The 25,729-nt window shown below is 42.6% G+C and overlaps 1 protein-coding gene across 1 annotated transcript in view; it reads left to right on the top strand.

The window, feature by feature from the left end:
* LOC133350365 (leucine-rich repeat-containing G-protein coupled receptor 5-like) overlaps nucleotides 1-25,729 on the top strand; it is a 141,774-nt gene that overhangs the window by 39,574 nt on the left and 76,471 nt on the right. The window contains 2 exon segments of the mRNA XM_061564671.1: nucleotides 11,684-11,755; nucleotides 19,729-19,800. Of these exon segments, the coding sequence (XP_061420655.1) occupies nucleotides 11,684-11,755; nucleotides 19,729-19,800 (144 nt within the window).

Raw genomic sequence — 25,729 nt, 5'->3', positions numbered from 1 at the left:
AATAAAACGTGCCTAGCTGTTTGTAAAGCAGCAGGGAAATTAACAATGTGCTTTGTGACAACTCAGATGGTTGGTTGTTTCCTGGCCGGCTTGGGAGTTCCATCGTCAGCGATAATTATCGTGCACTGAGCGTGAATAGCAGCCTCTTGGCAGACAGAGGTGCCAGCTGCATTGCCCCCGTTATCTGTGTCTATGAAGCTGTATAAAAAGCATTACGAACCACTGAAAAAAGATATAATTTGTCTTTACAACGTTTCAGCCCCACTGTGGTTATTGCACTGTGCAATAGGCACCAATCAGCCATTAACATTGCTCCCAATGTATTCATTCCGCTCCTTGAATTGTGATTGATTGATTTGTTGCTGGCACTGGTAGCAGGGTGCAATACGCAGTGTAATTCCTGGGAATAAATGAGCCTATGCCGGATTGTTTGACTGAGTGAATATAAAAAAAAAGTTTCCATATTCTTACGATACGTAGAATGTTAGAAAATAAATTATGGAATGTAATTATTTTATTTGTCATTATTATTTCATTTCTCTTTGTTCAAGATGATGCTCGTGCACATCCACTAAATTACTATTGTTAGACCATGTTCTTGTATTTAAATGGATACTCCCGAATTGATTTTAATATGGAAGCCACCGAATCAGTTTTCCACATTTCAAATATAACATTGTGAGACATAACAAGATATTTAGTGATACAGCAGGCTTTTCTAAATGGACTAAGTAAGATCCCATGCAAGGAGAAGTACATTGCTGCTCATCAGAGATCAGCCCCAGGAAACGATGTGAATATAACTACTTGTGAGGTCACTTCAATAGGCCCTCGTTAATCCACAACAGGGGCACACCTTTTAATGTCTTGTTTAGATAGTTAATCGCACATGAATCAATATTACATTTTTAAACATGAAAGTTGGGATAAGCAAAATTAATTAGAATTGTTTTGTTTGTTGGCAGTCATTGCCGACTTGGTTGACACCCTATAACTCATGAAAACTTCAAAACCCAGTTTAATCATCGGTGTCTGCCCAGATTCAAACCCAAGATGCCAGCAGAGCCAGCTTACCATTCTGAACCTTAAGCCACCTCATTATATATACACACACACACACAGAAAGGGAGCGTAACATTTGTTGAGAAGCTCACGGGATGATGAGATGGGACTGGGAAGATTTCCCATGGGGATGGGATTGGGATGAAATTCTAATTTCATCCCCTTGTCCCTCTGTGGCTTAGGCATGAGCTAATATGATCTGATAGGAGGATCATGATCCCCAGAAGGGAGGTGAGATGTCCCATAGAGAGGCTGTAAGCCCCAAATGGAGAGGATAGAACATCCCTATCAAGATTCTAGATTTGAAGCTTTCGTGACTGCAAGGATTCATACTCTTAGGTTTTTTCGGTAAAGTCACGTAGGTAAAAAATTTAAATTAATAAAAGTAAAATAAAACAAATTAAAAAATTCACGACGTTTCGGAAGCAACACAAGCCTACGTCTTCAGGTGGAACCGTCACAGCCACGACAGCTGTATCAAGTAAATGAGAGATCACAAGAAATACTACCCCGTATATATAATGGTTGAGGGGGGAAGGGCCAGGAACGGCACACTTTTTTATTAATATGGTAAGGTGAGGCTTAAGACCAAGAGTAGACTGCATAACAAAGGACTGAGCCTTTGTTATGGAGAGGTGCGGTTTGTGACTAAAATATCCCTATCAGGATATTTAAGCACCTTGGAGCTATGGAGATCAAAAGACTTGACATGGACACTGGGAGTCCTGGGATAGCAATCAATTCCCTCCTTTACCTCCAAATAGATCAATTGTTATAATTTGTTGATTGAAATCTGTAGTTTAGCTCGAGGATTTTTTCCACCCTGAAGGATTGTCGACCACAGCTTCCTGTCGAATCCAGGTCCGCCCCCGTGGGTCACAAACGAAGATTCCGAATGCCTAAAGCTGACCTCAGGTTAAACAAAAAAAAAGAGAAAACAAAAAAATGGACCATCCCATGTGTTTCTGGCGCTCCCAGCAGCAATCGCTTACGGGAATCCCTACCCACGTGTGTTGTAGGGACAGACCGCCCCCCCTCTCCACAAATTTAAATCGCAATTCTGTAAGCTCTGTTCTTTCTGTGAGGGATTATTTTACATATTTCATCAAATATAATTGGACTTTAACGAGTGAACACATGCACACTTTGTCCGAAGAAAACCGGCCCCATGATTAATCAGGAACTGCGCGTTTGAGGTCCGAGGGTGCATTGTTTTACTTGTTTGTAAGCATACTTTAAAGTTGAAATTAGCTAATTGCAGCTCTCAAAACAGTACTTCTTAAGATTACATGATGATTACATGATGATTACATGTTTGGTTGAGTGAACGTACGGCATCTTGTTCGTGAACCAAATATCATGGCCAACCCTACACTGTCTGAGCATATTACCGATTTGACTCGGCTTATCCGGTTATGGTTACACATACCCTACTTACCTTGTCATCGTTTTCTGCAATGAAATCAAGTTCATGAGGTCGCCACGTCACATTCGCACGTCTACTTACTGTGCACATTGTTGTTACGTCCCGCACTGCGCTCCGTATAAAACTTCCTGAAGCTTGGTCCGCAACAATGTTTCCTTCTCGTCACGTCTCACGAATATATCACTCGTGATGTGATCCACGGCACGTGTGGGTTGTCGCGTTTGTCGGCCGCGGTCGATCCACTGCTGGATGAAGGTCCTCCCCAGTGATGCCACCATCCAGCTCCCTCCTGTGCGTCGAATCAATTCGTCGCTCCATCTCCACACTTGCCCTCCTGTTGGACGCGTCCTCTTCTTTGGCGGAAATTCTTAGCACGCACCTTCGATCGGCACGATTGGCTATGTACGTTGCAAAAGAAGTTCAAAGTACATACATACAACACACGCAATTAATATGATTGTGCAGAGAAAAACTTGACAGCTGTCATGCCTCGACATTTATCCAGGGCTATGATTTGCAATGTGATTATCTCTCTTTTTTACCCCATAGCCAACCGTGCTAATCGGAGGTGCATCTTTTCGTGATGATGTTACAAAAGCCAAATTGGTTTGAGCTCTTGCTGGGGCTTCGTGACCTTTTTTGAAAATTGTATTTCATGTTTAAGGGCTTATTTATTTAATAAACAAGAGCCCGGTGCAGAGCACAAGCGACAGGAACAGCGGGTAACAGATGATCCGCGGACGACAAGGAGAAAGGGAAGGTGGTTGGGTTCACTGCCCCACTACTCACGCAGGGGCAACGATCAGGGTATTGTGATGTCTTGATGGGTTATTTTTTCCTTGTTGATAATGTCAATTTAATACATTATCGTGGCATGAAAAGTATTCAATCAATAAAACTTGATATCACAACACGCCGTTCACAATAACATTGCCACGGAGCGTTTTTCGTGCAAATGTAAAACAATTGCATCAATACAATTTGAGATACGCAAAATACTAAAACGAACTCACAGTTCAAAATACGGCATACAAAGGAGATTATACAATTCAGGAAAAAAAAATGTTGAGGTTTTGTTCTTTGTAAGCACCCATTGGGTGTTTGTTGTGTGAGTCAATTGTCTATGGTTAGCCAATGGACTGTGGGCCCAGCTGGTCATCTTCATCCAATACGCAGTGATTTGGAACCGTATTTAGTGGAGGCTTAATGATGCATCGGTTAATCGATGATTTTATACCGTAAAAGGTCCACGTGAGCTGCTCCAGCCATTAGTGGCCGCTACATTCACCACATGACAATGATATGGTTTCTAGGATCAAAAGCTAACCCTTGACCAGCACAAATCGGGGGGAGAGTGGGGGGAATCGTCAGACCTCTCAGGTTAAAAAACAAATCTGTGCAACCAGAAATATAACATGTACGATATAATATACTCGAACCTGGAAAAAAAGAAACATTGCGTTAAATGCAAGTATGAAACACATTTTCAGGTGAAATTTGTTTTGCAAAGGCTCACACAGAATACCAATGGCCACTTTTGTGTGTTAGCAGAAACTGCTCTTATAAAATAAAAAAATAAAATTACCCAAACTTCCAGAAATCAGTGGAAATTTTACTCTTTTTCTGCTATAAATTATACAGAAATCATTGTAGCAATTGAAGTACATGGTTTAACTTTTTTATATTGACCTTCTGGAGTGGCCAATCAGCTACAGAACCTGAACTATGCTGAGTGATGCCTGATATTTGCAGACTGCCGTTTATTGGTTGAACGGTAGGTACATTAAGCACTGAACCCTAAGCCCTTCTCGTCTTTGTGTCTTTATGAGGCTAGGCAGGTAACTCATTAATCGTCTGACTATAGCCACTGCATTCAATTAATGCATGAGATGTGACCAATCAGTTGTAATGTCTTTTCGCAACTGGAGATACTGTTAATGGGTCGTATAATGAGTGACCACGTGATCTACTAATAAGAATCATTTACATTTGTAACGCAAATTTAATCCGTAGATCCCAATGCGCCCTGTATGGAAAGCAGGAGATAAACAAAACTAAGGGGTTGTAGATAGGCCGATTCAAAGACATGAGTTTTGAAGACAGACAAATATATCCAAGAACTCTGATCGTCTTATTATCACCCCAGGAAATGAGCCTTGACCTTGGGGTACTGAGGAGAAAGCGATCTGAAGATAACAGGGACCTCGTTGGAGTTTACACATGAATTCGTTCGTGCAAATATCGTAGCGCCAACCCCTTTGAGTTTGCAGAACCGTGTGGGAAACTGGACACATTTATTAATTTTTTCTCATTTTCAGAGAAGGCTGCATAATGTGTGATGTGACAATTAGGGGTATCTCAAATTTTGTTTTCCAAAATTGGCTCTGCTGAAATGTTGACATTGCATTGCACGTATAAAATACAACATAAGCATTGCATAAAAAAATCTCGTTTGAATTTGATTCAATGAATTGACTTATCTTATAGAGCCGTGCAAACATCTGGGGGCCAACTACGTTCCTTTCCACTCCTGCTAAATCTGATGCAGGAACGGAAAAATGGAGGGCCAATTAATCATACACCCAGGAATATATAGCCTTGGACTATGCTCACCACCTGCTAATTCCTTAACAGAATTACCAAGCAGTAACATTGAGTGTCAAATAGACAAGTCTCTGTTCCTGGGGTGGATCGGGCTTTTGCAAGTGCAGCTCCAAGACTAGGAAACGTTTCCCCTTTGGTAAATAAAAGACAATCAGAGTCGTTAGAGCTATTTAAGTTGTGTCTTGAAAACTCACCTCTGTAAACTGGCCTTCAGCCCAACTCGTTCTGGCCATTTCCCTTGCAGGTTTATTTCGTGCTTTCCATATGCAGGGCATTGGGATCTATGAAGTAAATGTGGCTTAAGATTGTAAAGTATTATTCGTAAATTCGCCACAGTGGCGAGATGTATTCGACCTTGTCTGATATATAGGAGGTCCTTGGTTCGATCTCGACCCTGATGCTTGCTGTATAATTGGAGTTTTTTCATGTCTCTCTCCCCATGGTCGCATAGATTTTCTCCAGGTCCTCTGGTTTTTCCTTCCACATTTATAATCAACATGCGTTTAAAGTATTTGGCTGCTATAAACGTCCACGTGATAAGCCACTTCGTTGGGCTATCATTTGCGGCCAAGTTGCTTCTGAAAAAAAGCTACATAGCTCAGTGGGCCTTGCCTGGCAAAATTAAAATAATTAATAGTTAGGCCAATGTGTCTGTTCTGCAGCACACAATGGCCCGAGTACAACTAAGTTGTTAACACAAAAATTATTCCCCCACCTTTCATTACTGAAGTGGAGTTTTTGTTGTTGTTGTTGTTGTTGCTGGGAATGATGATAATTAACTACAGCAGTTTTTTAGCTATTTTAGATTGTTGAATACAAGGTGTGTTTAACAGAGTGTATGATCCATGATGTTGAAATTACATGGGCAAACACCAACACAGCTCAACCAATTTAAACACGATTGTGGGATAATAAGTATTATTATTATTGTTGTATAGGCAAAGGTGATTCGGAGCAAAGTCATGCCCCATTTACGTGTGCCAAAATTATATGGGGATCTGTGAGGCTGTGATGACCGTTCTATCAGTTACCTTCAAACAACATGTAGATAATGAGCTGGCACATTATACACTGACAAGGAACGTGCACGGAGTGTTAGGCTCCAATTTCAACCAACACAATTGCATTAACCCTTTCCCATTCCGAGACATCTGCAAGTTTCAGGCTGGGTCCCATTCACCACGGAATCTCGGAATGCGCAAGCGGTCAGCATTAATTTAATGTTTGTGCTCACCGCCGAGAACCCTAGCGACATGACCGCACTAATTAATAGTTGGCGCCAATCTGTACCACACGCCCTCCCGCATGCCCTTGTGGGAGCCTCGGAATGTATTTTGACCTGAATATGTACCGATAAAGCTATTTTATTTTTGTTTTTCTTCTGATTCCGTTCCAATGACTTACACGGCATTGGAAGAAAAACGGATGACGTACACATGTCATCGGAATTGGAAAGGGCTAAGTGCATGACCATAGAACAGGACTGGCGAGATTTCACGTGGCCCTCATTGCCTCTTGGGGCACCACGGCGGCAAGACGTTAACTTCCTCGTCTGGCATACAGGAGGTCGTGGGTTCGACCCCGACCCTGATGCCTGCTGCTGTATATTTAGAGTTTGCAGGTTCTCCCCATGGTCGTGTGTATTTTTCTCCAGGTCCTCCGGGTTTACCTTCCACGTTTAGAATCACCATGCGTTTAGAGTGTTTGGCTGCTATACATTTCCACGTCATAACCCACTTCGTTGAGCTATTATTTGTGGCAGGTCGCTTCTGAAAAATAGCTATACAGCTCAATTGGCTTTACCTGGTCAAATAAAAAAAATAGTTTATAGTTTTCAGTGTTCGCCAACAACATTACAACATAGATGACAAAGTATGTATTGTCGGATGTGTAGCAATAATCTGCCGCCTACTATGTGTCTCATCTATTCTTTCCTCTGCCCCTTGCACTCGTCACAGAACGTGCCTTCGTGGATATTAATGAGGGCCCACGCTATTTCTGGCTTGCACTCATGAGATAATCGCAGGCCACTATTGCCCGTGACATTGGCACACCTCACTATTGTGATGGGCTCCTTGCTACATCTTAACATGGCTTAGATTGTTTGTGTCTGTTGGCAGCCAATCTATGTATGTAGGTATGTTGAACTTCTTTCACACCGCACGTAGCCAACTGTGCTAACTGGACGTGCGGGAAATGTTTCAGAAGGCATTGCTCTTTAGAGGGGGAAAATCCTGTGCTACTCACAATGTAGATCTTACAGGATGTCCCACGACCCTAAAGCGTTTTGTAGGCAGCCGCAATATCCACATATTTCACGTGATGTCTTCTCCATTCTCCTGGAGCCGTGGATTTGTCATTGTCATGCAAGTGTTCGCTTGAGAACATTTTTACATCCACAATGCTGTAGAGTTAATATCTAAAACACTCAGCTTTTGCATTAAATATATATCGCTGTATTTTCTTGTTGTGCCTTATGTCGGTACGGTGAATGGGCACAGGCCGTTTGTCTTTTTTGACAGCAGGAAATACATTTTTTCCAAAAAGTGAGCTCATTTATGACAAAAGCCAACCACGTCTCTGTTGAAATCACAAACACAGACGGGCGCGCGCGTTGCGCGAGCGTGTACGTTCACACAGACACACCTTACCGTGCGACTAGGAGCGCAGTGTGGAGAATACGCCTGCAATCTCTGTGACACATCGTGCACGCGACCTGCAGGCACGACTGAAATTGCATCAATGTGCCCCGGAGAAGGGCATGAAATTTTGCTTATTTTGCATCGGTCCCTTTCCCTGTCATATTTGTTGTCAATCTTTCTCGTCTTTGAGTTCACTCCGAAGTTCCATTTGCCTGTTTTTCCCTCGTAAGTTTAATTGACGAAAAGTTGTTACGTTCTTTTCTGTCGTTGAGATTTTTGCCACAAGGAAGGCGTTTGGGTTGAGCAAGCTGGAGGACAACGATTAAAGCCCAAACCTCATTGGCATATACAGTATGTCGATGTATGGTGGAAAACATCTGGCAACATCGTCTGTGACGGAAGCCACAATATGTGAGAATACCATATATGCAGTTTGGACAAAATTGTGAGATTAAAGTATTTCGGTCACACGGCGTTGAAATAAAATCCCCACAATGGAATGCAAATCTCAGAGCATCGTTTAAGCGCCAGCAAAAAAGAAAAACAGCTGAGAGGAGCAAAAGAGCATGGTGGCTGCACGGCATTTCTATCTTTATTAAATATCATAAAAAGGACGTTTAACATAACCTCAAACTATCTTTCATCTTGCCCGCTTTCTTGTCTGCTTCTCAACTCCACCAGGTTCCAAGGTGGGGCACTGCTATTGACTTTTAACTAAGACACAAAAGTCCCGAGGCTACCTCTAGTGTGCAGTATTTGTTTTTGAAAGCCCAGAATCAAAGTTTTTTTTCATCCCAAAGAAAATGTCACGGACAATGCTTGTAATGCCCTTGAGTCTGAAAATAAATATGCCCTCTGGTAACGCACTGTGAGAAACGCTCGGCCTGGACCTTTGGTGCGAGCGGCAGAATGTCGCAGTGACGCACGCGAAGAGACACTGCCAGCAGATTGGTGACATGCGTCCTGGTCAATAAACTTGCACCGGCGAGCTCACTATTCCTGTCGCGTGAACTATTCGGTCACGTGAACATCAGTCGCTCTGTTAATCACCTGACAGTGCAATATGTTGCATGTCTCGCCGATTCAAAGGACGCAGCAAAAATGAGCAGGCGTCAGCGATTCAGAGATCAATATACCAGGTGACCAAGTTGCTCGATCCTGATCTAAAAGTGAGCAAAATTGTATTTGAAAGAGATTCGGTTTTCCTAAAAAAATAACAGCAGTGGTTAACTTGCCTCAACAAAAAGTAAGAACTAAAAAATAAATCATATGACACTTTTAAAAGTTATCAGCCACAAGCGCCCCCTTGCATTACCCTTTGAACAACATGATACAGAGCCACTGCGGAGCCTGAAAAATTAAGCACATTAGCATCTTGATTATTGCCTTTTCCAATGAGATACAAGATGCTTTTTATATATTTCAATGACTTCCCTGACTTGTTTGATGGAATAACATTGGCCGATTGCATTTAGTCTTAAAAATCCCATTGACTAATCTTGCTTTTTTACATTTGTGAAAGCTATACACGTTGAACGTGATAATGCGAGTGTATTTGTTTAGCGAGGTGAGACCCCAAGAGACCAGGATAGCGTAATTTGCAAAAGAGACCTTTGGACAATAATTTACAATTGACAAAACTCTCGCATGATCGGCCAAGAAAATATAGCGTAGTGAACATTACCATGATAATTTACATGGAAAAAACTTGTCATAGGTATCAAGAGCTATTGTATGCTACATATTTCTCGTATCTTTCTGTACGGGTTAAGTAATACTGCAGTGGGCGATTTCTGTATGAAACGATTTACCTTTGGGACATTCCACGCTGGAAATCGATATCATAGACAACATGTATGTAAATGTGTTGATTAAAAACCATCATATTTCTTGAATACAAATTTCGGTCACACTGCAATTAACAAACAAACATCAACACACGTGTCAACAACATTGCCTTGGAAAAGGAAAAATAAATATATAATCAGATATCACAAAGGGCCTTTGCCTGAAACCTCGCTGATGATATGTGAAAGAGAAAAAAAATGAAGGCAAGTGCTGCTGATGAATTTGTTTAATTTATCTTGCATCGTGGCCTCCCAGCTTGTTAATTTGTGGCACCTTCGTTGGAACGAACATTTCCATCGCAGCAAGAAGTGACAAGCAGTGTACACAGCCAACGTGAAGCCACCTCGACCCCTCCTGCATCACAGACACCCTTTTGAAGCTGCACATTTCATCTTCCCTTGAAATGGCCGTACTCTCCCGACGCGTAAGAGCCTGCGGGGAAAGTTACGTCTCTGCCCTGTCAATGAAACCCCAAATAACAAATATCATAGAAAATCCTTCACGCTTCTGAAGTGACTTGCACATCCACCTGCGTTGCAGACTGTGCAGAATAATTTACATGTCAGCATGTCACACTGTCACCAACATAGTGAGAGGCACGTAGCATTTGAAGGGCCTTAGGTCATCAGTGTTTGCGTGCATATATATGCGTTTTTTTTAATGACCAGGTACTACAAACTGATCTGACTAAGCTGCAGCATTTGACATATGATGATTGATGACAGTAATAACACACTCGCAAACACACGTATTCATTACACATTGTTCACAATATACGTTATCAGCACTTAGTCGCATGTCTGCGTCCTTGATACATTAAAGAGCATTATGAGAGTCAGAACCCAATTTTTCATGTTGCTGCATGCACACTAAACCGAGTGAAATCCAGTCAAAGCATGCGTCGAGAAATTGCTTAATTACTGAAATAAATCGTGATACATATATTATTTTTTAAGAATTGATAATTAGAATAACCCCTTTTGTGAAAATCAAAGAGGGTCACTGGCTGAAATGATCAATTGTATAAATGATTGCAGCCCCACTGCTGAGCATGCGTTGCCATTTGTTAGAGGAATGGATATTGTTTGCAAAAGAAACACGGGTGGTAACAAACAAAAAATAAATTTGCGACAACATTTATGATAAGAAATACCAAGGCTCTATATTATACCTTGTTGAAATGGGGCAGGAACCATAAGATATGGGCATGGTTTTGGATTAACCATAAAGAAAAGAAAAATGTTTAAAAATTGAGGGTTTTTTTCACGTCAGTTAATGAATACTTCATATCATTATTAATTATGTATCCATATTACATGTTAGTAAGGTTTGTCATGTAAACAGAACATGCCAATTTGTTACTAGTACAGCACACCTGTGTGTTGGAGAGCAAATCGACAACATGGACAATCTGAGTGCATCTTCTTGGTTCTTTCGGTAAAGTCACGTAGAAGGGAAATAATAAAATAATAAAAAATAAAACATAATAAAATAATTCTCACGACGTTTCGGCCACAACGCAAGCAGCCGTCCTCAGGTGAAGACCAGGTCTGTCGGGGAGATAGCGTCTGAATGGCTTTAAATCGAAATTTAATCTGAGTACATTTACAACCTTCTGATAGCATTTACAACCTTCTGATAGCGATTCATTTACAATCTGAGTACTCTGAGTACTCAGATTGTAAATATTAACATTTACTCAGATTGTAAATGTAAATGTTTGTTAAACCTACAGTCAGACCTTAACATTATGTGTGGAGTGTTGTTCGTGAGAGTGCTTTCAATGTACACGTTGTCCAAGCTCACTTGTACCGCTTTCCAATTACAGAATTCCTGTATTTAATGGGGGGGGGGGGGGGTGTTAACACGACACTCGAGACATTTGCACTGTCTTTGCTCTTTTAATTGCCATCTTTGAATAAAAAGAAGCGATTGGACAAACCGCACTTTATATAATTTTCTGTTGATGGTGAATGACAGACACATCCAATACACCCAAACGTAACTGGATATGGGGCACCGTGTATATATTGAGTGTTCGCCAAGACATGCTGCCGCTCACTCGGTAACTTGATCGCATGTGTGTATTTTCTCGTCGCAGGCGATTGGCTGGCAATGACTTGGCCCATGTACCCAAGAGCTCCTTTGCAGGACTGGGCAGCTTAAGAGTGCTGTGAGTATACGTACCCATGCTGCTTTGTGCACACACTGCACAGCTGATTATGCATTTAAACCCGTGTAGATATGTATGCATTGTCACGTGCACTTATATCTGTACATTTTAAGCTGTTGGCTGAATCTGGTGCATTAATTTAATGATTGCTAATCAGGCAATATGTTTAATGAGCATTTGCACAAGCAAGTGATTTCTTGAAATGGCCTCAACTACACTGAGTCTCATCAGCAACATGTGGGCTGTTAAACCATTAACGAATAAATGCTTTGACATTGAACAGGAGACTTGAACAGCTGCAGTTTCAATTGCCTGCTCATTTATTTAATGAGTGTACTCTGCATGAGACTAAATTTTATCTGCCTAAATCAGAATATTAACTGCTGGCAATGGATTTCAGGGCTTGACTGAGTAGAACTTACGTGGCTTTTGAGTGTCAAAGTGATTTCTTGCTGCAATGAGCATCGAGGCAGTGTGCATCTCCTGTTTACAGCCCTGAGGCAGTGGTGGGAATTCTTAAATCATATGGCAGGGGTACGTCTATCCATAGGACAACCACTATTGAAAAAGTGGTACTTATTTTCTCAACCCTAGTGGTATGATGGGCTGGGTCAACCCCCAAACAGGATTAAACTTGGTCAAGAGACAGGCAAGCAGGTTGGGATACAGAGAACGGTGACGACAACCGCATTGGTGGAGGAGTGGTGATGTGACGTTGTAAAATAAACACGTATTGATATAGATTTGTTTGTATTTCAAAGAAAAAAAGAGCTCTATAACACTGCACGATTGCTAAAATATGTAAATACCACTGGTGTAATCACCAACTAATTGATAGTTTTTACCGGCTGAGGCAGAATACAATTGTTTCCACATAATGTGCTCTTAAACGGAATGCAACTTGATTAAAAAGAAAATAAAAATCCATTGCTACATTTTGCTATAAAATAAACTTTTTTTTAAACACATGCAAATACGTATTAGCGTTATATATTGCCCCAATTATGGCTGGCACATTTCATTTTAATATTTTCCTGAAAAGGAATATTTATTATTTCTGTTAATTAAGTTCTCCCGATACCAGCAGATTTTTTTTCTTTCTATCCTGCATTTCACCGTGGCCAATGGCAATATTTATTTGAATTTAATCGCCGCGTGCGATGAAATGGCCGCTGGAAAATCATGGCAGAATAATTGAAAAGCAATGTTCGAGGGCTCGTGTTCTCAAGGGTGCAGTGGAAAGAGTGAATGTTACAGTGAGCCCTTAAATTACTTAAACAAACAGGTTCGAGCCACGAAGGCCACCATTTCACCCAGTAATTATGAAGCAATCCCATAGCATATGTCACATACCCATAGGCTTTAACCAGACTCTTTCGTTTATCAGATTTCTCATGTGGAATTGTACTACGAATGAATACATATTGTTACTGGATAACAGCTTTACATGGTAAAATGGCAACACTTTTAATTGATTAAAACGTTTGAAAGCAACAAGTCCTCATATAGTGGCATACACACAGTCACACACAGTGTTTCTCTCAGAAATTTGTTTCTATGAAAAATGTATATTGAAGAACAGTATAGCAATTGAAACTAGCTACTACCACTAGCTAGAAGTATTATTGTGCTATCAAATTAACGACCCACGGTGTATAACTATATAATTAGCACGTTTGGCTCCAATTAGCAGGGTTGGCTACGTATGGTGCGAAAGAAGTTCAACATACATAAATACGTACTCGTGTCAGTGTTCTTTGCTTAACAAAGTGATATGATTGTGATATTTTCTATCTCCTTATGAACAGTAATCATTTACATTGTGTTATTATTGTAAAATTATGATTCATTATGACATTTTGGGATTTGCGATAGTGACACCATAACACAGTGACCTACTTTTTAAATGGTTCCACAGTCATATCCATACTATCTTCATAAGATAGAGCAAATGCTTTAAAATTTCCGCCTAAAGTTATGCAGTCTGGATAATGGAATACAGTTTTCTCTGTAATCAATGGCGATCACACAATTAACACTGTAGCCCGTGCATTTGCAACAACACCCAAACATGTAGCACATCGCGAAGACAACTTCACACCACGCGGTTAAAATATCACCAATCGACTCGCGCTAAATATTGTTTTGCCCATCTTCAAATTGATCCCCGTGAGCGATGGCGATGATTGCATGAGGGAAGGATCACACCCCTTGCATTGCACCTCGTGGTGTCATGTGTAAACATCCTTAAATAACTTGCGTGACTGTTGTGACTTTGCTTAAAAACTGATGTATGTAAATTGACTGCGCGCCACGTGTGTGTGTGCTGTCCATAACAAGGGCCCGATGAAAACAAATGCTGCCAAAAATAGAAAAATACAACTGCGTGTGCATCTTCATGGCCTTCCAGTAAATATTGAGAAGTATTAGTCAGTTATTCTTTGGGTCTTTCGGTAAATTCACGTAGATAGGTTCAAAGAAAATAACAAAAAAAACTAGGACGTTTCGATCGCAACACAGGCAGTGGTCATCAGAAAAAGGGGGGTTAGCTTCTAAAGACAACTTCTTATAAAGGTTTAAAATGGGCATAGCCCAAATGTCAGCAGCCAATGCCAATGCAAGTAGTGGGCAGCGACCATGGCAGTGGTGGGCTTTCCACCAAAGGGCTGCCAGGCAAAAATTAGCATGTCAATGCAAGATCGCCGAGCATCCTTCCCGGCGAGTGCGCCAAGGTGGGTCTCACAGTATCATAGCCACCTTGCATTTGCGTGGTATATAATTTCATCACGCCCTCCTTGGCCACGTGCGCACTGCAATCAGTGCAATGACGTCCTAACGATGTCATTCAGTCCTGTCCGTGTGACATCACCGCGGGACGACAACGTCATACAGAAGCAGTATGAATGCAAGTCAATGGGGAAGCCAACTTCCGGACGATTGTACTGATAAAATGCGAGTCACTCTTTAGGAATATGTTGGCTTCCATCACTTTGTATTGGACGTTATTTGTTTTCGTTCGAATTTTCAGGGACAAAATTGGGAAAGGCGCCAATCTTTCAGGAATGTCTTCGCCAAGAGAAACGTTTTTGCTTAATCAATGTTTTTCCTACAACGTACCGTTTGCTAGATGCAGAGCGTGACGGACAAACAAGTGCGCATTGTACAGATAGATGCCTCGAGGGGTGTCCGTGGCTTCCCTGGTGACATCGCAAACCCTAACTACGTGGCTCAGAAAACCCATTGGGGTGTTCACCCTCCTCGCGGGGGGGGCGGGGGCAATACCCTGCCTGAGCTGGGGCTGCTCGAGTTGATCCCAAGTTGTGGCTGGGAAGCTTCAGCCTCCTCTGTTATGCATCACGCTTTTAATGAGAGCGTCACTTATTGGTGAGAAAGTACTCCGTCCGTGGGGCGAGCATCCCATGGGTACAGCAAGAGAGAAAGAGAGAGATGAGAAAGAATACAAGATGGAGAAAAGGGAATGAACAATGAGCTCGCTTTCTTACGAAAAGCCCACCAGATCACGCGATGTTAAAGGTTTAAATATGTGGACACTTGACTATTCATTTCCACCGTTTCTACATTAAAAGTTGACTTTGCAGAAAAATTATTCCATACATAAATAAAATTATGGATGTGTGAGAAATTAAACATCAAACAGGTCAAAGTCAAATTATTCGAACATTTTTTATTTGTAGTAAAGTCTGTAGATTGTTTGGTGTGTGTGTTGCGATGATTCAAGTGGTTAGCGCACTGCGCTACAAACCTGGCTACTCGGGTTCAATACCCGCTCAAAGAAAACGGCAGTGACGATTATTTGAACCGGTCCTGGGCCTTCCCAGGTCGACTCAGCCTAAAATGGGTACCGGGTGCGGTGTCTAAATGTCGCCACTCGGGAGACAAAGGCGGCTGGGCGTGCTGTTGACCACCCAGGTGCTCGCTAACTGCACTTGCCCCAACAGTCTGTTGAGGCTATACAGGGGGAGGGGGGTCTTTGTCTTTTGCAGTGGTTAACGCACTGCGCTATGGACCTAGCGACCTGCTCACGACCAATACGTACTTTAGTAGGATACACCACATTGGTGAACACCAGGCACAGTTGTACCTACAACATTCCTGCTCCTGGCAGTCTGATACAACCACAGCAACAATGGCAATACGTCCGAGATGTTCACATATACACGCAGATTATGACAGACGGGAAAGTATGTTTGCTACATGTCTACCTTTCATCATCATCTATTCCTACATCTTCTGTTCATTGAACCCTTCTTCAACAAAGATGTGTATAACATGCACACTACGGTATGTGTTGGTGAGAAATACTGTATATATTTATTTATTCGTGGTTATCTGTAGGGCCAGTTTGTGATGTCTGGTGTTTTTACACCCATTCTTTGGGGGGAATAATTGGAGCAACTGAGATGTAAAATGTTTAAAATAGATTAAAATGTTCCCTTGACATGGCTACAGTAATTAAAAAATCAAGGAGTAATTTATATTCATGTTGGGATCATATATCACTTGCAATCTACATACATTGTTAACATTCTGTATTTATATGCTATATTTAATGCAAACGTTATGCATAATCTTTATATATAGTGCACATCAGCAAAGGAATCTGACAGCTCTGGAAAATGAAATAAAATTCGTATAAATCTTTCACAGTTCCAATTCATGGTATATAAAATACGAGACATTAGTTGCAAATAACAAATGAATGTGCCCTAAGCAAAGCAACGTGAAACCATGATTTGTTTATTATTATAATTGAGCCAATTACGTAATGCACATTACTGTATACGCATTCTACACTGCCATGTGTGGTTTTTTTATGGTCAGTACAATGTTTACGACAATTATGACATTTATAATACTCGATTCTTGTTCGGTTGGAAGGGCCACGACAGAAGCCCTGGCCGTACGTACGTTCGTCACGTTCTGCGAGGTAACGAACCCCCGTGCATCATTTGCCGGGTTGCCAGTGAAGTCCACTAAAGTCAGAAACTCGGTGACGTCGTGGCTGTTGTAGCTTTGCCCTCCGCGAGCACTGCGACTCCTCGGGCCTGAGCGAGAAGCGGGTTACACCGCAGCAGATCACCGCATGCACATGGGGAGGGTACATTGCACTCATTTCATATTTTGGCTGGCCATCGAACAAATGCGGTCGCTGTGTCGCACGCTTTCGGATTCGCCTCTGCCGGCCGTCTGGAACGCTCTTCCTTCCAGTAAAAGGAATCCACTGGAGCTATGCACTTTTAAATCATCATCTAGATTGAAAACTCATTCCTATAGAACTGCCTTTTGTGTTTAGTTTGTTGGCCTTTGCTCCGCAGCTCCGGTTAGAGCGGTTGGCTACGCACGGTGCGAAAGAAGTTAAACATTCCTCACATACATTTCAGGAGTAACATATTGCGGTACCATATCCTCGATGTATCAAACCCTGTAAAGGGTTGCTATGGCAGCTGGGCGCACAGTATTGCGTCATCTCTTGGTGGCCTTTCAGCTCTTGCTGTCCACCGTTTATTTTCCCGGTCTAACATTTGCCACCATTCGTGTGCTCAGGCTCGTAATTTCGATTGCTGGACTTTTCCATTCATCTCTGAGTAAACGTCTCGGCTGCACACTCAAACTCCCAGTTGTCTTTGAGGATTTATAAACTGAACAAGTGAACTGACCGCAAACAAATTGTGATCTTTACCAAGTCGGTGATTGCCTAAGCAGCCAAGATATTAATTGTATATATATTAAAAAAACTTCACATAATAAGCAACAAACATAAAATATTCAGCTGACCAGCATTGGTACAGGTTAATTATTCCACAACCTTGGCTTTCCTCTATGTAGTTCAGTGTTAAGAGTTTGCTGTTTTTCCACCGAAGGCCTTCATGGGTAGCACATTTGTGTGCCATACGTGCCGTGTGCAAAGTGCAGAGTCTACCGGCACGCACCAACGAACTGCTACCAAAGCCAAAGAAAATTTACATTTTACTCTTGTCAGAAGAAGCCAGATAACTTGAAGTGATGGCACACGTGAGATGGGAATGGCGCAAAACAAATGTGTGCAGATAGGTAAGCAACCTGACCACTGCGTTTCTGCACAGTATTCTGCACGTGCGTTATCTCTCAATTAAGTTACAGCATTGAATTATCCTTTGCCTGGCTGAAATGGGCCTATTTCAAACAGTTAGATTGTATTACAATGGAAGTCATGGTTTTGACAGAATTTTCAAACAAACTTGAAATCTATGGCGTTTTAAAATAACCATTTAGCATTTTTAGAAACGTGTATGCATGTATGTTGAACATATTTCGCACCGTACGTAGCGTGTGCACGGGATTAATTGCACTTGTGGAAAGTGCTTTGTTGGGCAGACAGGACGAATGATCAGCACGAGACTAAAAAAACACCAAATAAATATTAAATACTTCCAAATACAACTGTCGGCAGTGCCAGAACACGTGTGCCAACACGGACACTCAATTTACTTTGATAACGTTGTGCAAAACTAGGTACTACTAGCCAAGACTAATTAGATAATCTATATAAATTGAGAGAGAGAAAAAACATTTTAGCCGTTCGGATAGCTACAGGCTTAGTGCTGCTTGGAAGCGAATCATCAAATAATACATTGTTTAAATGCATGCCTGTACATGTCACCATACATCAATGGGGATTACGTGTACGCAGACAGTAACAGGTACTGCTATTTTATTTCACGGAAACGACAGGAGTTAAAAAAACAATGTGCATACTTAATGTGCCTTGATTACCAAATGAATAACCCAACCGGCAATGAATATCCATTGTCATTTATATGCATTAATTAATCCCCTCCTTCACGTGAAGAGCTCACAAGTGACGTCACACATCTATCCCTCTTTTTAAGGAACGAAACAGGAGGGTTTCTCCACAAATCTGCCTGTCACCTGATGAAGCTAGTTGTAATTACTAGTGAAACGTTGTACTCAGATTGTAAATATTGTGGATTTGCTCTCCAACACACCAGTGTGATGTACTAGTAACGAATTGGCATGTTCTGTTGTGTGACAAACCTTATTAATTGGCTGTGTCGTTTGGTGGCAAGTTTAACGACACATTTATATGTACGCGATCTAACCCATAAACCTATCTTCTTGGTTCTCTCGGTAAAGTCACGTAGAATGGAAATAATAAAATAATAAAAATAAAACATAATAAAATAATTCTCACGACGTTTCGGCCACAACGCAAGCAGCCGTCCTCAGGTGAAGAACAGGTCTGTCGATAAGACCAAGAAGATGAATCCCTGCAGTCACGAAAGCTTTAAGCCATAAACCTATATTGTAGAGTATATAGAGACAGCCGTGAGAAAGCACAGCAATCCACCTACGGACATAGCATTACCACCCAGCCAATGGTATATGGGCATTGCCATAGTGGTTATGAGAAATACGTATTTGAAAACTGTCAAGTAAGTTCCTATGACAGTGGTGAGTATATAGGATTAACACTGTTGCCTTCCCCACAAAGTGGCACTTGTACTCGTGATTACCGTCCAGATGACAGACACCCAGTATCTTTATGGTAAAGTCCTTAATAACTGGCCATGAACACAACGTGACAGCCTCAACATTCATCTGCAACGAAGGGGACATGACAAACTCTTCTGAAGATGATCCAATGCGAGCAACGCTTTATTATTAGGTTGCATTGCTATTAGGGACCCGCCCTTGCAACAAAAACTGGCCACATTGATCAAGGGATTTCTTGCGCCTTTCGTGGGAAAAACCCCGCTGAGCCCTATTGTCTCATCACGGCCTATAGGTGTGCCACTTCCTGCACGCCCGGCACGAGAGCGGCCATTGTCATCGCTAATTTAAGACGTTCGATGGCCGATTGGAAAGCATGATGAGAATCCGTGCGTATTCATGATTTTTCTCCCTTGTTAAATCAGCCTTAACAGCATCTTCTTCTCTCTCTCATTCCCCAGAATGCTGCAGAACAACCAGCTGAGGGAGGTGCCCAGAGAGGCCCTGCGAGACACCACGGGGCTCCATTCTCTGTGAGTACCTTCTGGCCAAGCCCACATTATGCACGAACTGGATCGCAATCCAGGGCAATATCGTGGGCATTCGATGTTTATTGCGTGAGCTTATCCCGTGGTTGAGCCAGCATAGGCCAAAAGGCCAAGGAGTCACAATGATTTATTGCCGAAATGTACGCATGCATGTGTCGTGACTCTCGGACAACTTGAACTGTAGATGTTTATTTATGTATTATTTAGGGCGCTTCACGCAGATAACTTGGGCCAGGATCTCGCACAGATAACTTGGGCCAGGGATAGTACGCAAGTAGCGACGACACGAAGATAGTGACGATGTGAAGACAGCGACGGCCCAAAGACGGCGACGGCATGAAGACAGTCGACCCCGATCCCGTGGCAGCCCCGAACCTTGCCTCTCGCCTCCTTTTATTCCCGGTGTAGCCCTCACTCCGCGCCCGAACTCTCTAACCCGTTCCCGAACTTCCCAGATGGTTCCCATTCAATAATTACCCCTCCTGACCATTGGGCCACAAACTGTTCCTGTACCCGCACTGTCTCTACACATGTATGTTGAACTTCTTTCGCACCGCACATAGCCAACCATGCTCAATAAGCATTGAGGCAGTGCTCATCGCACATGTATAGCCCTGAGCTCGTGGTTACATTTCCACATACCTTTTACAGAAGCGGGACTCTCCATACGACAACCAGCACTGACTTCCCCAGAAAGCGGTACTTTATTTGTATCGACCTCAAGAGGAATGATGGGCTGAGTTAAACCCGCAACGTTTCCAAGCCGCTCAATCTACCGCTGAGCCACCTCGTCGGTGTGACTCACGATAGTTTTACTCCGATCATTGGGGCACCCTGACAGGCGGCGGCATTACATGGGGATGTTACGTGAAGTAATGGATAACCCAGGCCCACTGGAAATCTGACCATTAACTCGATGGCCATTTGAACAATATACATACAGCCAATCCACCCACGCAGCGGCCCAACTGAACTTTGAAACTGGAAGTATCATCATGGTGGAATGTTGTTTTTGGTATGCCGCTCGACTTGCCAGCTGTTTAATTTGCTTCAGTGTTTGTGGTTTAACATGAATCCTTTCAAATGTAAATTATAAACACTGCTTTCGTGACGGCAATACTAGTTAGACAATCAGTGGCTTGACTTTAGTTGAGTTTATTTTGAAGTACCCTGTGAGTTAAAAAGCTCTTAAGTCGGGTTTCATCAATAACAACAACACACGGTTATTGTGACAGACATAACACATCAGATAAAAAATTAATGAATAACACAAATTAATACATAAATAAAACGTAATAAATCATGTAATTTTAAATATTAAATGTACCTTTTAAAAGTTTTAGCCGATTAAGGAATCAAACAAAAAAGTGCAAGATTCAAGCATAAAAAGTGGATGTCACACACATCACAGCAGCCCTTTTGCTGACAAGTACGTGCGTGGAATTAGGCGTGGATTCTCAGAGCAGTGCTTCTGCCAGCGAGTCCTTGACCGTAACCTCCTTCCCCTCGACACGACGGTTGAAATTTCCGCGGCAACTTCATTCCTTTCCCGTTCTGGTTATGAGAAATTGAGTTGAGGTCGACTGTTCTGGGGGGTGGGGGGCGTGTGATCGATCGGACTTCTTGTCAGTCCATTATCAAGTCAGTATCACTTTGTTGGGAAATGGTGCTTACATGTGTTGTAATGAAGAGTACTTGTTGAAGTTAGCTTTCAGAGAGCGCGATCCAGCTGCCAGATTAAAAGCATTCAGCAAAGCAGCCGACCGCTCACTCGAACATGTTCAGTTTATCTCAGTGCTGATATTGTTCTGATTTAATACACATGCCATATTGATGGCATCATGTCATCCCATTTATATTTTATTTTAAAAATATATATCACTTTGGGGATTGTTGCTTTTTGTTAGAAATTGGCGTAAACGCTTCTATAGGGTCGGGGATCTTCATGGCGGCACATAGTGTGTGTAGATGAACTCCACTCACAATGGAAACCTGGTCACTCCATGAAAAACCAAACACGAGAGCACAAAGACTGCTCCCAGGTAGTGCTGATGCAATCGCTATGATTGCATTGACCACAAATGAGCATTGCCTTACAGGTTGGGATGGTGGGAATGCCAATAGTTATTGTAGCATTAATTCCCCACAAACCGCAGTTTAATCGCGCGGTGCCGTAACTGCCGTTCTAGAAAAATCCTTGCTCGGGTGGTCTAAAACCTTTCCACTCGTTGTTTTAAACAGAGGCTAATTCTACGCGGATCCAGCGTGCACAGGAACAGTTTGGGAGCTTGTTTTATATGAAATAAAAAAAACGATGCCCAACGCAGGCGCAAAGCAGAGCTCTATTTAGACGCACCAGAGTGATTTGCAAACGTTTTTTTTTTAATTCCTCGTGACAGCTGTGGTCAGTCGCACATGTTGTGAGCACACCAGTGCACCCAGTCCCCTCTCTACAATTACCTCTGCTGGCCACGCCTGGCGCATGGGAAGGTTAAATAGCTTTACAGCTGATTCGATCTGGCCATTCGATCTTAATGGAATCTCAGAGAGCGGCTCTGACCTAGGGGGCTGTTGTTTTCTTTTCTTTTTAAAGTTCCCACGACAGGTGCGGACCGCGGTCATCGTCATATCCCACCGCTGCGTGCATGCGCACACGACTCGCTCGGGCCAGGGTGGGGCTGCCGTAGGAGCTTCTGGAGTGTCTATTTGGTTCTTTCGGTAAAGTCACGTCGAAATAAATGTAACTAAATAATAATGCAATACGAAGTTTCGATTGCAACACAAGCAACCATCATCAGGTACAAATGAATGAGAAAACAAACATAGTAAACTTGAAAATATAATGCAATACAACACAGAGAGTCGGCCAACACAAGAGTCAACAGCCCACCTGGTTGATTACGTTCTTCCAAAGATTGCTAGATTTGAGAGAGAGACAAAACATAGACACGGAGACACACAGACAGACACACAAGCAGAGAGAGACACACAGAGACACACAGAGAGAGAGACACACACAGAGACACAGAGAGAGACAACACAGAGACACACAGAGAGAGACACACAGAGACACACAGAGAGAGACACACACAGAGACACACAGACAGACACACAAGCAGAGAGAGAGACACACACAGAGACACAGAGAGAGACACACAGAGAGAGACACACACATAGGCACACAGAGAAACAACGACTCTGTGATGGGGCATTATATAGAGGAGGGGGGGGGGGCAGATAAATTAGCATGTCAATGAGAGCGGCCAGAGGAGAGAAATTGGAACTTGACAAATCTGGTAAAAAAAAATTAGAGAGAGAAATAGTAAGTTTGAGAAAACAAACATAGTATACTTAGAAATGTAATGCAATGCAACACAGAGAATCGGTTAACACAACAGTTAACACTTTACCTGATTGATTACGTTCTTCCAAAGATTGCTACATTTTAAGTTAAGAGTGAGTTGTGTGGAAATCCTCCCCGTGGAGGTGGTTCAAACTTGATTTGAAGCTTGGGGAGATTTAAGAAAAATGGTCCATTGCTCAACTGCCGTGCTAGGAGATCAAACGCGCGACCTCTGGATTGCAAGTCCAGCGTGCTGACCAATAAAACCACGGCAGCATCCCGAGCAGTGCATATTGCCTGGAGAATGTGTTGCGCCTTTGCAGCTGCACGGCTGCAAAGGTACAACAACTGAGAAGTGCACGAAGCTGTATGGAGAGATGCGTGCTTGGTGAAAGGAATCACTCAAACTGTTGAGGAAATTAAGTGGGCTTGGGCAGGACACGTCACTCGAACGGACGATGATCGAGAACACTGACCCTGAGTGGCAGGTCAAGGGTGGGTAGGTCGCCGAGAGGGTGACGTCCACCACGGAGATGGAGCAATGGAATCAGCCGATGTGGCCGTGCGAGGCGGCTTATCACGACGGCGGCAGTTGATTGATCGTGGCCGATGATAGTGACGAGGTTATGAGGGCATACGTGTCTCTCTTCGTTTCGTATGCACACTGATTTAGTATTATTAATAATGTGTGTAGTATTTTGGATGCTGTATGAAGTTATATTTATCTGCTGGCACTGTCCCTGTTCCTTAAACCACAGTCTGTGGGCAGGTTTAAGCTCAGCCGTCTAAATCGTGCATCAGCCTAGAACACTGATGATTGATGGCCAGGTGAGGTACATTGCAATTTGGCTCTCTTTTTTTAAAAGCCAAGATCACAATCTATCCAGAGTAACTAATCACAGTCCATGAGTGACAGCACTTATTGCCCTCCACACTTCCCCCAGACCCCATACTTCTGCTTTGTGTATCACTCTTCTTGTGCATGCTGAGCAAGCTTTAGTCTACTAGTCTGTGTATGTGTCTCTTATCTCCCTTTGTCGATATATATATACACACATATCTGTGTTACTCTGCGTCTCTCTCTCTCTCTCTTCCTCTCATCCGCACATTTTTGACATCCCTCATAGATTGTTGGTGCTCCGTGCGGCTTCTTGTCCCGGGCACCCACTCTATCGGCCAAGCCTAAAAGGCTGCGCCTGTGTGCACGTGTAGTGCGTTCACCGTTTCAGTTTACACGTAAGACATCGCATTTCACACCAAGTATTAACGGTTCAACCAAGCTGCGGAAATGTGAGTGTTGCTGCGTAATTTGAGGATTTTTTTGTACGCCACGGATCATCAGATAAGCACAGAGCGAGAGAGAGAGAAAAAGTTATAATCCACGCAGCTAAAGAGTAGAATACATGACGCTGTGGCAAGGTGACGGTTTAAGTTATCTCTTGAGTCACGTCCCAATGCGACTGCTGTCACAGGGAGTGCCAAAGAGACACGCGCGTGTTGATCCTCGCCCTACATGCTCATTGCACAGGTGTAGAGATCATTTGTGAAGACTGCACAGACTCGAGGTCATTTAGTTAATTTAATTACCTCGAGTCTGGGGCGCCGCGGTGGCGAGATGTTAACTCCCTCGTGGGTTCGATCCCGACCATGACGCCTGCTGTATATTTGGAGTTTGAATGTTCTTCCCGTGGTCACATGGATTTTTATCCAGGTCCTACGGTGTTTACTTCGACATTTAGAAACATGCGGTTACTATACATTTCCATGATAATCCACTTAGTTGAGCTATCATTTCTGGCCAAATCGCTTCTGAAAAAGAGCTGTATGGCTCAGTGGCCTTATCTGGTAAAAGAAAATAAAAATGCATAGTTTAGTTTTATTTTACATGCTGTCTTTCAACAAAGTGAAAATGCACATGACGTATAATCTTAACATCAATCGGTAGCAAACTACGAACGGCAATTATACTATCACAAGGCACTCACTCCGAACGGGCATTCATCTTCAAATACTCAGAGCCGTGTGCAACGCTAAGTTTTTGCACAACTGGAAACCAACGCAGTGGCAAGTTTTTTTTATCCCCATTCCAATTACCTGATTGGCCACACCTGCGTATTTAAAAAAAATGTTCGCTCAAAATTAGCGGCTCACTTCAGCGCAATCCAGTTGGCTGCCTTCGGAGCATCGGTGAAGTATTTGTTGACAATCACGGATCATGGTTACAGGACACACGGCAAGTTGCACAAGTGCATGTTTAGCTCGTGTTTTTTTTTTGTTAAGATTAGTCTTGTCGCTCCCGTGTGCAGTTGAGCCGCGGCTAGTTACGCCATTCACTTCCGCAATCACAAATGTGTCACAGTTGTCATTTGTGAAAGGCTTTATGGGCATTTAATGTGAAGTGAGTGTTTCTCAGAGAGTGGATTCATATACATGGTGTTGTGGTTCCACACAAACACTTCTTGACTGGTATTACCTGTTCTCTTTGTACGGCAATAAAGACTGCAAGGGATTTATCGTAAATCTTGTGTAGAGACACCTCCGCCCGCCCATGAATGATGACATACGTGAACG

Source organism: Lethenteron reissneri, chromosome 33, assembly GCF_015708825.2.
Source record: "Lethenteron reissneri isolate LAM-NWPU_2019-01 chromosome 33, ASM1570882v1, whole genome shotgun sequence".
In the NCBI taxonomy this organism is placed as follows: Eukaryota; Metazoa; Chordata; class Hyperoartia; order Petromyzontiformes; family Petromyzontidae; genus Lethenteron; species Lethenteron reissneri.
The sequence above is the reverse complement of the archived record's forward strand: the minus strand, read 5'-3'. Positions and strand labels throughout refer to the sequence as shown.